This window comes from Suncus etruscus, chromosome 6 (assembly GCF_024139225.1).
Source record: "Suncus etruscus isolate mSunEtr1 chromosome 6, mSunEtr1.pri.cur, whole genome shotgun sequence".
Taxonomy (NCBI): Eukaryota; Metazoa; Chordata; class Mammalia; order Eulipotyphla; family Soricidae; genus Suncus; species Suncus etruscus.
In genome coordinates, this window is record NC_064853.1 from 34,778,482 (window position 1) to 34,791,472 (window position 12,991).

The 12,991-nt window shown below is 42.8% G+C and overlaps 1 protein-coding gene across 1 annotated transcript; it reads right to left on the minus strand.

Annotated features, from left to right (window-relative positions):
- Positions 1 to 10,500: 10,500 nt before the first annotated feature.
- Positions 10,501 to 11,448, minus strand: LOC126011215 (olfactory receptor 2A12-like). Its single transcript, XM_049774951.1, has one exon. The coding sequence runs from the start codon at positions 11,446 to 11,448 to the stop codon at positions 10,501 to 10,503; it is 948 nt and encodes a 315-aa protein (XP_049630908.1).
- Between the last annotated feature and the right edge of the window lie 1,543 nt (positions 11,449 to 12,991).

The following is a 12,991-nucleotide window of genomic DNA, read 5'->3' on the forward strand; positions in this document are numbered from 1 at the left end:
TCACTTTTCAGCTTCTGAGATAGGAAGAACCTTAAACAAGGGCCACACTGAAGAGACAGTGCCTTACCTTACAACTTGTGCCTACAGATGAAGGCAGAGAAATCAAAGATGTGGGTGACAGACCTTTGTCTTCTAGCACTCCTTATTCCCTTTTGTTGAGTTCGTGTCTTTGGACAGCACAAAGTCCTGGACACTTTGTACTATATCACTTTTCTTGGATGGCTTGCTGTGTATGTTAGAACCAGTTGCTTGACCTCTGAGTGCAGGCTCTGTCACAGTCACATTTGATGAAGACCTTTTACAAACAGGAAGACAGAAATGGATTGATTGTGCTATTGCAAGTCTCCAAGCTGACTGGCATTTAGGGGTTATTGGCTCACAAAGTGTAAACCTTGGGGCCCGGAGTGTAGATAGAGAGGTAGGGCATTTTCCTTGCACACAGCCCGACCCGGGATGGACCCAGGTTCAATTTCCGGCATCCATATGGTCCCCCAAGCCTTCCAGGAGCGATTTCTAAGCACAGAGCCAGGAGTAATCTCTGAGCAGTCCTAAGTTTTTGTTAGGATGTAATGGAACACAAAAGAAAAATAATTTGTTCTTTCACAGTGAACTCCTATATCTATCTCCTCCTTTTAGTATCTACCCTACTGCAAAGAAAGGTAATAAAAGATTTCAGGCAGGTCCAGATTTTTCACCTTTTGCCATTCATTGCCAATAGAGAACAGGTAACATCTTGCCTCTATAAAAGGGAGGGTGATTGCAGAAAGAACTGATTCTGTCAGGCTCTGAAGATTCATGGTTTTTCCTTCCTTCTTTCTTTCATTCCTTTCCCCTACACACACCACACAACCACATAAAGACACTCGTGCACATAGATGCCACACAAGCACAATCCTCCACAAACATATACCGTGCAAACACCACACACATTCCATACACATCATCACATATATCACACACAAATATACCATGCACAAACCACACACACATTCCACATACATTCAAACCCTCCCCCTTTATTAGCACAGACTTGCAGGGGCCAAGAGAGACCCAGAGAAACAGGTAAAACTAGAAAGAACAAAAGTAGAGAGAAAAGCCTAAGAGGGAGAAACGTGAACTCAAGTGACAAAGAGCATTGAGAGAGAAAATGGGAGACCCCCGGCACAGAGGAGAAAAGAGACAAACTTTTCTGAGAGCACAATAGATGTGGACAGGTGGGACTCAGAAGAGGAAGAAGGTAGAGAAAGGCTTATTTTACCTTTTGCTTAAGAAAAGGAACAGAGGCTAAAGAAAAGAGCCCCAAAGATTTGGAGACCCCATGGGACAGGGAGATTAACCTGCAAGAGGAAAAGGAGGCAGGGAGAAGGAGACAGAAGACAGTCTGAGATGCTGGATGGGCAGTTTCCTTCTCATACTGTGCCAACCTTCTGGGCTATGGTGCGGTTCCAGACGCAGGGGAGTGTCTATCCTATGCTCCCACCTTCTGATGACAGGCACCAGCTTTCTTTGGTTTTGGAGTTTATTCGCCACCTATTGTGCTTGCAGGTTGAACACAGGATGGTCTTTATCCAGTGAGGAGGGGCTGGGAGGGGGAGATTAGAGCTCCAAGAGCTGGGCAGACTTCACTGAAAAAGAGAGCGGCAATTCAACAAGGCCCTGGAGTAAGTTGAGGGATACTGTCCCAATTTCCTGGACACTACAAGGAACAGAATAAAATGCTGGAGGAGAGGCTAAGAGCAAACAAGGTGAGGCAGTATCTCCCTCAGGGAAGCTGGATAAAGCACTGAAAGTTGAGAGACCAGGACTGTAAGAGGCCCTTAGTCAGAAGGGATAGACTGAGACGAGCACCCAGCACCATAGGAATCAGAAGTCTGAGTAGGTGAGCAATGCATCAAGGAGGGGAATGCTGGCAGATAGCAGAAGACACAGACAGGAAGGAAGCCGAGGAGAGGAACAGAATACTCAGAGAAATAGGCAGAAAGAAAAGGACAGAGGGGAGGCTAGGAGAAAAATAATGGGTTGGGAGGGAGAGGCAGAGACAGGCAGCTGCATTCACCTCACAAGCCAGGAAAAGGGCAGTGGTGTAGAGGGGCAACTGCTGTGAGCAGGACGCTGGCCAGCCAGGGTCCTCCCCCTGCTCCCCCAAGGCTGGGTGTGGGGGCAGAGCCGCAGTTTTTTTGTTCCCCAGAATGGGAAAGGGTACAAGTGTCCTGAGCTTATAACTCTGCAGGAAAGGAGCTGGTGCACAGGCTCCATTAGACTCGGGGGCCACTCCTGAGTGACGTGTGGTCCCCAGATCCTAGTCAGGACAGATTTGGAAGCAGCTCTCAGCTCAAAGCGGAAGCAGTGCTGGGTTCCCCATGGCACCTCACTCCCCCAGGATACTTAGGCCTTCTGGAGGCCCAGGTCGAGCTAGGGTTGAAACACAGCTGGGGGCAGCAGGGCGGAGATGGCAGGGGTGCCCTGGAGCCCCACAGGGCCCAGAGTGCAGCGCTCTGCTCAGCTGTGACTCCTTTTCCAGAAACAAACAATGAGGCACCTGGGAGGTCCAGGTGAGGGAGGCCATGAAGTAGTCTCCCTTTGCCAGGGCTTCCACTGCCCACTCAGCCCTGCAGGGGAAGTGTCTGTGGTCCAGACACATTGGAGACCCCAAAGGCTCAAAAATAGGGAGCCCGCACATAGAAATTGGGAAGCAAATGTTTTGGTGGCTGTGAAGTAGAATCTTTATTCACTATTCAACAGTGGCTCACTATGCCATGCATAGTTCCAGAATCGTTGGCACAGGCTATGTTTCATGTGGAACAATAGGCATCAGTGTGTGACTGGCAGAGCATGTGTCCATGGAGAGCTTCAAGGGCCCAGTGGTATCCAGGTCTCAGCTTTTGTGGCATTTCACTTTCCTTCAAGCCAAGTTGTTTTCAACAAATTGCTGACAGCAGCCTCCTTGTCTTGCTGAGGGGAGCACAGGCCCGGAGGTGGAGGAGGAAGATGGGGGTGGATATGGACAAGCAGCTGAACCCTGACTGCCTAGCCCTGAGGGCTGCAAGCCTCTGCCTATTGCTGAGAATCCATGCTGCCAGCAGCCTCCTTGCCCTTCCAGGGGCTGTTTTATTTTCTTTTCAGGCTGCCCAGGCTGCCCATCCCAGCACTTTGTGGTCCTCCTCGTCTTCTCAGGAGCAGGGCCGGAGTACTGCCATCTAGCTTTCCATGAAGCATTTACGAAGCAGCCTTTTAATCTGTAGCTTCTCCTTGTTCCTCCTTGGCTCTAGAAACCTGAGCAATTCCCACCTATGGAATCCACTTTCAGTCTCCAGCCCTGGCCACCTCTCTCATCCCCCTCAGGCAGTTCTTTAACTGACTCTTGCCCTAAACTCCAGAGGTGTCACAACTCTTTTTTTTTGTTTTTGTTTTTGTTTTTGGGCCACACCCGGCGATGCTCAGGGGTTACTCCTGGCTGTCTGCTCAGAAATAGCTCCTGGCAGGCATGGGGGACCATATGGGACACCAGGATTTGAACCAACCACCTTTGGTTCTGGATCGGCTGCTTGCAAGTCAAACGCTGTTGTGCTATCTCTCCGGGCCCTGGAGTCACAACTCTTAAGCCAAAGCTCCTCCCTGAAACACTCTCAGCTCCTGTTAGTGCCTCAGAGAACCTCCTGCAATGGCTCGTTCTGTTCCTCTGTGCCTTGGTTTCACCAGCCAATGAACTGATTTTGAAAGTATTTAAAGGAACCTTTAATGTGTCAGAACTTACCAGTCACTGGTGACAAAACGAAGAACAAGTGTGATCTTACCCCTGCCCACTCATGGTGAAAATGTCAGTGCAGGAAGGACTAGGCACATACAACGTCACATGCAGACAAGAGCAGGGGCCCACAGATTCCTTTTTTCCTCTGAGGCATGTGGGAAAGAGGTAGTAGTTGGGGCTTGAAAGATGAACAAGAGTCTGAAGAGGCAGAAAAGGACTTTCCCTGTCTGGCAATCAGTGCACAAAGACACAGAAGAGGACAGAAGATGGCTAGCCCTGGGCCACATTGCAAGTGTCACTTGTGTCTGTATTTCTAGTGTCTCGTTCAAGGCTTTTGATACAAAGAAAGCATCAATAGAGTGTGAAGGGAGCTTCAGGGAAGTTAGCCATAGGACAAGATGTCCTGGATGAAGTTACAGGGTGAGGGAAGTAAGGATAGGAGAGAGAACAGATTTGAGATTCTTGGTTTGGCTGCTTGGGGACTTCCAGTTAGTTCTCAAGTCTCTCAAGCCTCCTGGTGCCATGTGGTGGCACTCTTGGGGAGCCCTAACTGCTGTGCTGGCTCACTTCCATGGCCCATTCCCAGACCTTAGTCCTCAGCCTTGCAACTTACTCCCCAAGGATATACCCTTCCAAATCCCTTAAAGGTGGCAAACTTAATATTCTAGCCAAAAACCTGGATAAAGGACTAGGAAGTGGATGCTTTTAAAAATTTCCATCATCAGCAAATTTGTTTATATGGAAAATGGCTGCCTCAACTACATGATGTAAAAAGGCAGAATGCAACAAGAGCAGTAAAACCAAAGCATGTCTTCCATATGTATTCACATCACATTCACCCAACTGTGCATGAACTGAAAGTCCTATACATATTACAAAAAAAAAAAAAATCACCCATTTCTATGTGCCCTGAAAAAACAAGGAGAAATGGTTTCTCTCTAACCACATAGGAAACTAAAACAAAAAGGAACCACAATGTACCCTTACCATGTTTTCTCATAAAACATGCTCAACGTGCACAATTGCTCACCCTAACTTACAAGGGAGAAAACTAAAAAATTAACCATATATCTTGCTAGTTATTCTGACTTATTGCAAACTTGGGAAGAGGAGAACCACAGGATTCTAGAATGGCAACAAGACTTTGTGGAAGCTTGTAGTCCTGAGGAGTAAGCTCAGAAACCAGACTATTAAGTCTGGGTCTCAGTTTATTAAGTCAGTGTTAGCTCTGTGTCTGCTGCATTGATAAAATAATAGTAACTGCACCTGCCAGACAGGTTGGTTGTGAAAGTGAGAAAAAAGAACACAGAGGTCAATGACATCCTTTGGGAAGTCTTGCTTCACATTACAGCTTCACCCATATCCATCCAGACATGCCAGTGCGGCCTAACTTGGCATTTCCTGTATGATCCCAAGCACTTCCTGTGGTGACCCCCACTAATCTCTACCTCCTGACGTGTGATCCCTACCCCAAGTGTAGACTGGACATGGTTTTACTGGCTAATGGTTACCATAGGGCAGGTGTAATGAGAGAACACTTCTGAGGTTTGATTATAAATTACCATGACTTCCATTTTGTTTGAACTCTCTGCCTGACTCTTTTCACTGTTTTTTTTTTTTTTTTCCTGATAAAGTCAGGATTTCAATCTGTCCTGTGGAGAAATTCCATATGGTAAGGAATTGAGAGTGGCAACTGACTCACAGTCAAGGAAGTGAGTCTTTGTTGAGTTGAATTCTGACAAAAATTTAAGAGAACCAATTCTGTGAGGCTAACACTGAGAGCTTGAGACTTGACAAAATAAGCATTAAATTATGTAGAATGAAGTTTATTGGTTTGGTTCATTGCGGCTACTACTTGAAACATATGTGGGCCAGAGGGATTGTACAGCAGGTAAGGTGCTTATCTTGCATGTGGCTGACCTGGGTTTGAACCCCAGCACTGCATATGGTGCTGAGAGCTCCATCAAGTGTGGTCCCTGAGCACAACTGGGTTGTTCCACCCCTCCTTCCCAAGTTATTTTATTCTACTCATCAAAGAAGACAAAAAGAACACTGTCAACACTTCCAGAGAAAATAAAACAGCATGGATAATTGCCAAAATCTGTTATTTAGTGATTAAGTTACAGAGGAATACACTGTATAATTCAATTTTTAATCATGGGAACGAATAATAAATCACTTAAGAATTGTAATGTCGGGCCTGGAGAGATAGCACAGCGGCGTTTGCCTTGCAAGCAGCCGATCCAGGACCAAAAGTGGTTGGTTCGAATCCCGGTGTCCCATATGGTCCCCCGTGCCTGCCAGGAGCTATTTCTGAGCAGACAGCCAGGAGTAACCCCTGAGCATCGCCGGGTGTGGCCCAAAAAAACAAAAAACAAAAAAAACAAAACAAAACAAAAAAGAATTGTACTGTCACACACCTCTTCAAAAATATTAATACAGGACATGAAAAATTTTAAACCCATAAATAAAGACAATAAAATGTTAACGGTAGTTAGAATTCCAAAAGTTAAGTAAATAGGACCAGTGCAATAGCACACAGGGAGGGCATTTGTCTTGCATGTGGCTGCCTGGGATTTGATCCCAGCATCCCATATAGTCCCCCCAGTTTGCCAAGAGTTACTTCTGAGTGCAGTGCCAAGAGTAACCCTAGAATCTTCAAGTGTGGCCCCAAAACAAACAAAACAAAAATTAAAAAATGGACAATTTTTGTTTTCTTTTTTTTTGCTTACTTCTATCATTTAAATTTTAAGAAAATAAGTATGTAGTGAGGCCAGAGTGATGATAGTACAGTGAATAGGGCATTTGCTTTGCATGTGGCTGTTCCAAGTTCCATCCCTGGCATCCCATATTATCCCCTATACACTGCCAGAAATGACCCCTGAGTACAGAGCTAGGAGTAACCTCTAAGTATTGCCTGGTGTGGCCCAAAAGATAAATAAATATGAAGTACTTTGACTATAAAGAAAAAAGTAGCACCCTAGGAGAAAATCTTTAACATATATATCAAATAAGGAATTAATATGTATTCAATATGTATTTCAAAAAGGCAAATACAATGTTACATTTATTGAACATATACTATTTGTTTTTATTATGAAAAATGTTTTGTATTGTTGTGCTTGTATTATTTAAGTTAACTCTTACAACAGCTTTCTGACGTATTTTCTTTCCATTAAAAGATACTGAGGAAACTTCATCTGAGATTCCGGAAGTTTGTAAGAGATAAGCTAGCATTTAAAAAACGAAAATCTTGGGGCCTGAGCGGTGGCACAAATGGTAGGGTGTCTGATTTGCACTTGCTAACCTATGACAGACCACGGTTCAATCTCTCGGCGATCCATGTGATCCCCCAAGCCAGGCACGATTTCTGAGTGCATAGTCAGGAGTAACCCCTGAGCCTCATTGAGTGTGATCTGCAAACAGACAAACAAACAAAAAAAAAAACACGGAAATCCTGGGGCCAGAGATACAGCACAGTAGGTAGAGCATTTGCTTTGCATGCAGCTGACCCAGATTCAATCCCTGGTACCCCATATGGTTTTTTGAGCTGCCAAGAGAGCCAAGAGTAACCTCTGAGCATTGCCATGTGTGGCTCAAAAACAAAAAACAAGAAACACACAGAGGGGCCCGAGAAATAGTTTGGAGGTAAGGTATTTGCCTTGCATGCAGAAGGATGGTGGTTCAAATCCCAGCATCCCATGTGGTCTCCGAGCCTGCCAGGAGCAATTTCTGAGCATAGAGCCAGGACTGAGTGCTGCCGGGTGTGACTGAAAAAACGAAAAAAAAAAAAAAAAAAAAAAAGAAATAAGAAACAAGGGACTGCAGAGCCTCCTCCCAAGGCAGTACTCTGAACAATATTATAAAAAAATGTTGATTGACTTGCAATCAGGGGAGTACTGCTAAAGCAAAAACATTGCTACTGCTTTCCATCTTTGAGATAGAAAACATTAGAATGCTTGAAAATAGATAATATCAAAGTTGATGATCATAAGAGGTAGAGATTGGTATAACTACTTGAAAGAATTTACAAGTATCTAGTATATTTGAGATTACTTATTCCTATAATCTGAAAAGTCTACTTCTATAAATGAATCTTAGAAAATATTTTATATTCTTATATGTGTGAACTGTATAAAGACATTTGTTGTAGAATTATTTAAATAAGCCAAAAATTTAATGTTAACAATATATATTTAGATCAATGAATTGTGGCATACTCAAATGCTTGCTAAAGGTAAATTGAGGGGCTGGAGCGGTGATGCAGAGTGGTAAGATGTCTGCCTTGCTCACTAGCCTAGGACAGACTGCGGTTTGATCCCCCAGCATCCCATATGGTTTCCCAAGCCAGGTGTGATTTCTGAGAGCATAGTCAGGAGTAACCCCTGAACGTTACTAGGTGTGGCCCCAAAATTAATTAATTAATTAAGATAAATTGAAGACCATTGGAATAGTGCAAGGGATACCTGAGTTTAATCCCTGGTACCACATTGCCTCCCAAGCATCATTGTGTATAGTCCTGGGAGGGCCCTGAGCACCACCAGGGTCGCCCTGGTATTCTTTAACACTGTAGGGCTCAAGTAGCACCATGCCTTCAAATCCTAATATTGAACAGCCATTTTGCTGGATATCACCAGGAGTGGTCCTAAGACCCCTTGAACACTGCTTGGGAGGTAACCCTCCAAAAAAAAAGTTAATAAATAAATAAGACAAGTTAAGTGAATTGGTATATACCAGAAACTTGATGTTGAGTTAGCTTTTCTCAACATAATACTTATATCATTCTACCATTAATCATTAAAAAAAATCCATATAAGGGGCTGGAGCTATAGCACAATGGGTAGAATGCCTGCCTTGCACTTGGATAACCTGGGTTTAATCCCATTTGGCGCCCTGTGCCCAACAGGAATGATCTCTGAATACAGAGGCAGGAGTAACTCCTGATCATTGCCAGGTACGGTCCCAAAAACAAACAAAAAATTAATTAATGAATACAATAAGAAGTCGTATCTATTACTCAATGATTTGATTATACAAAAGTTAGAAACACACTGAGTAGACTTCAATGTAGTGGTTGATTCAGGGGAAATAGGAATATTAAAAGATATCTTCTCTTTATCTGTAATCATTTAATTTTTTTTAAAATTGGGATCATCAAAAAAAGGGGGGCAGAGAACTAGCATGGCAGTAGGGCATTTGTCTTGCACACAGAAGGATGGTGGTTCAAATTCCAGCATCCCATATGATCCCTCGAGCCTGCCAGAAGTGATTTCTGAGCATAGAGCCAGGAGTAACTCTTGAGCGCTGCCAGGTGTGACCCCCAAAAAAACAAATTGGGATCATATCCAGTAGAGTTCAGCAGAATATAGCCCAGTGTGGATCAGTAATGCTACAGTGATGGTGCCTGGAGGTTTATTAGAGTCATAACTAGGAATACTGGGGGTAGGCATGCAATACCAGGATCTCCAACTCACTCAACACCACTTTTTAAACTAAAAACAGAAAGAAGACTCAGACTATTTAAAAAATATCAATATTTATTCAGGTTATGATAAATGAATTCTTGGTTATATTACATTTTATACTCCCTTTGTGTTTCTGCCTTTGGATCTTTCTTCTATATAAAAAAATATATATACATATTTTTCTTTCATAAAACTATTTCTCAAAAAAGACAATATAAAGTTATGCAACAGTTTCATAGGATTAGTTCTAACCAGACTAATTACTAGCCATTTAATTACACAGGTATCTATAAAATAATTCAGGCTTGGATTTTGTAAATTCCAGTGCAAAAAGCAAGGCTAAACATTACCTTAAATTCATGTCAGGGAGTTAAATCAAATTTTTCCCACATAGTATACTACAATACTACTAGTATACTAGCTTACTACAGTATACTACTCTGATGTCATTTTTTATCCCTCCCAAATCCTTTGCTTACTAGAAAAGACGATGTACATGTTAAATATTTGACTGTGGTTATGTTTAGCTGACATTCACTTCCAATTATGATGAGAGAACCCAGGTAAAGCAAGCAACTTAGTCTTTGTAGAAGGAACTTTTTGCTTTTAATATTCCATAGAGATGCTGGCTGGTGGCTCTTGAAATTGTTTTTGGTATTTAAAATATATATTTTTTAATAATATCTTTATTTAAGCTCCATAATTACAAACATGTGTAGTTGGGGTATGTAGTTGGGTTTCAGTCATAAAAAGTACACCCTTTTCACCATGCAACCTTCCCACCATCAATGTCCCCTATCTCCCTCCTACACCACTGCCCCGTCTGTCTTTGAGAAAGGCATTTTATTTATCTCACTCACTACCATTGTCATGATAGTTGTTAGTATAGTTATTATTCTAACTGCACTCACCACTCTTTGTGGTAAGCTTTATATCATGGCCTGGTCCTTCCAGCCTTTATCTCTATCCAGTCTTCATTTCTGGGTATAATTACAATGCTGTCTTTTATTTTTCTTAAATCCCACAGATGAGTGAGACTATTCTGTGTCTAACTCTCTCCCTCAGACTTATTTCACTCAGCATAATAGTTTCCATGTACAGGAAAATTTCATGACTTCATTTTTCTTAAAATTCTTGCAACTAACAGAGAGACTACAGTTTAGGGATATTCACAGCTTTACAGCATCAGGAAGGTTGAAGATGGTCAGATATGATACACTTTTATGACACCACATGAGTCCCATTGAATTTTCCCATTCTCTGAACAATTCAGGGAAATATCCTGGATCACCGAGCTGTCTTTTTGTTACCAAGCACTTTCAGAAAGGCTCCCTTTACATCTTTGTTCCTGAGGCTGTAAATGATGGGATTGAGGAAAGCAGAGACTACATTGTAAAACAGTGCTAGTTTTTTGTCCCTCTCTGGGTCATACCAGGAGCCAGGTCTCATGTACATAATCATGGCTGGCCCATAGAACATGGTGACCACAGTGACATGTGAAGCACATGTAGAGAAGGACTTAAGTCTACCTTGAGTTGAGCGGATTCTTAAGATGGAAGCAAAGATACGGACATAAGAGGCCAGGATGAGGGAGAGTGGTACCAAAAGTAGAATGAAACCCAAGATGAAGTCCAATTTGTCATTGAAAGATGTGTCTGCACAGGCCAACTTCAAGACAGCAGGGACTTCACAAAAGAAGTGGTTTATTTTGTAGGGGCCACAATAGGGCAGACGCATGGTGAAGATAGTATAGATCAGAGCCCCAGCTATACTAATAGACCAACAGAGTATGACCATCTTGATACAAACAGAACGGTTCATAAGGATGGAATAGTGAAGGGGGAAGCAAATAGCCACATACCTGTCATAGGCCATGATGGCATAGAGGACACACTCAGCAATGCCTAGGACCAAGAAGATGAACATTTGGGCTAAGCATGCACCCCAGCTGATGGTCTTTCTTGGATATATCATATTAACCAACATCTGGGGAACAGTGGTGGTGACATAGCTCATGTCTACCAGGGATAGGATGCTAAGAAAGAAATACATGGGTGTATGAAGGTGTGAATCCAGATAGATCAAGGAGACGATGAGTCCATTTCCCAGAAGGGTGATGAGGTAGAGGAGGAGGAAGAAGGTGAACAAGACCATTCTGACCTGTGATTCACTAGAAAAACCCAGGAGGATGAACTCAGACACTGCAGTATGGTTTTTCTTGTCAAGGCTCTGCATGGTGATCTGCCTAAAAAAGACAGACAAGGACTTAAGGACTTTCTTGTTCTAGTCTTGGCCTTGGGAAAGAAGAACAGAACTGATAGAAACTGGCTCTCTCTCTCACTTTCTCTCTCTCTCTCTTACTCTCTCTCTCTCTCTCTCACACACACACACACACACACACACCACACACACATACACACACACACAAACTCACCACCTTGTAGGGATTTGGTTAAACCTTTGCTGAGTGGGATGCAAAAGAAAGGGGACAGTACAATGGGAAGGACACACAGCTGATCTGGGTTTGATTCCTGGCACTCTGTTTAGTCCTTTCAGTTCACCAGAAATGATCCCTGAATACAGAAACAGAAGTAAACCTTAAGTACTCCCATATTGTGGGACAGAAAGAAGGACAGAAAGAAGAAAAATGAATGAGTAAAGTAGGGTAGTTCTGAGAGAGAGAAGATCTAAAGTCAGACCTGCAGAAGAATATAGGATACTGACTTCCCACAGGCTTTTCTACAGAAACAACCCTCATACACATAAGGCAAGATAGAAATGCTTTTAGTAGGGGACTTATTAAATTTCTGTTCACTGATGAGTTCTACTGAGGGAGTGTACTTGTCCAAATCTGGAGGGAAGGTCACTTGTTGAGAATTTACAAAGATTGCACTGGAAATCTGTGGCAGTTGGCTGTAAGATACTTTCAACCCAGAACTGAAATCTCTTAGTTTCCACCTATAAAATGGGAGCAATGGCTCTTTCATAGTGGAGATTGAGTGAAATATACCTATTCTCTAGAAAGTGCCTATTCACTGATAGCCTTTCAGGTTCAGAAAGCTAAGTGGTATTTTCGTGCATACAAGGTTCTGAAGTACAGGGCTGAAGACATGATTATGAGGACTGACTGCTACAGGATGATGGTGGAAATCTAAAGACTAAATTATCTGAGTCTTGATTGTTAAAGAACAGTTGTGATAACTTTGTATTGTCATAGAGAACACAAATAATTGGATGAAGAAAATATCTCATAGAAAAATGTATAGGAAGGGAAGAAGAGAGCCAGAGAAGCTCAAGCACAGACAGTGGGAGTGAAAGTTTTAAGGATAGTAATTGGTCAATAGTGTGAATGGCAAATTCTGAGGCCAGTAAGATAAAAAAAAATTTTTTTTGGTCACACCCGGCAGTGCTCAGAAATTATTCCTGGTTCTACGCTCAGAAATCGCTCCTGGCAGGCTCAGGGGACCATATGGGACTCCGGGATTTGAGCCACCATCCTTCTGCGCGTAAGGCAAACGCCTTACCACTGTGCATTCTCTCCAGCCCCAAGGCCAGTAAGATGAAAATTTTAAAGAGGAAATTCTTCCCTCCTCTTTCCCAACAACTTTCCAGTGACCTCTCCTTATCCCTCTTCCTGGACCACCTACTAAAATATTCTGTCTCACAGACATGATTTTTACATCTCATTAGTAAACTATAGAATGTAAAGCTTTTCTCACTAGGGTCTGCCCAATCTTCACCCATATATTTAGACTTCCCAGCCATGATGATGCTAATT

Bases quoted from the DNA above. Each gene is read 5' to 3' on its own strand.
- LOC126011215 (XM_049774951.1), bottom strand. From the start codon at position 11,448: ATGCAGAGCCTTGACAAGAAAAACCATACTGCAGTGTCTGAGTTCATC.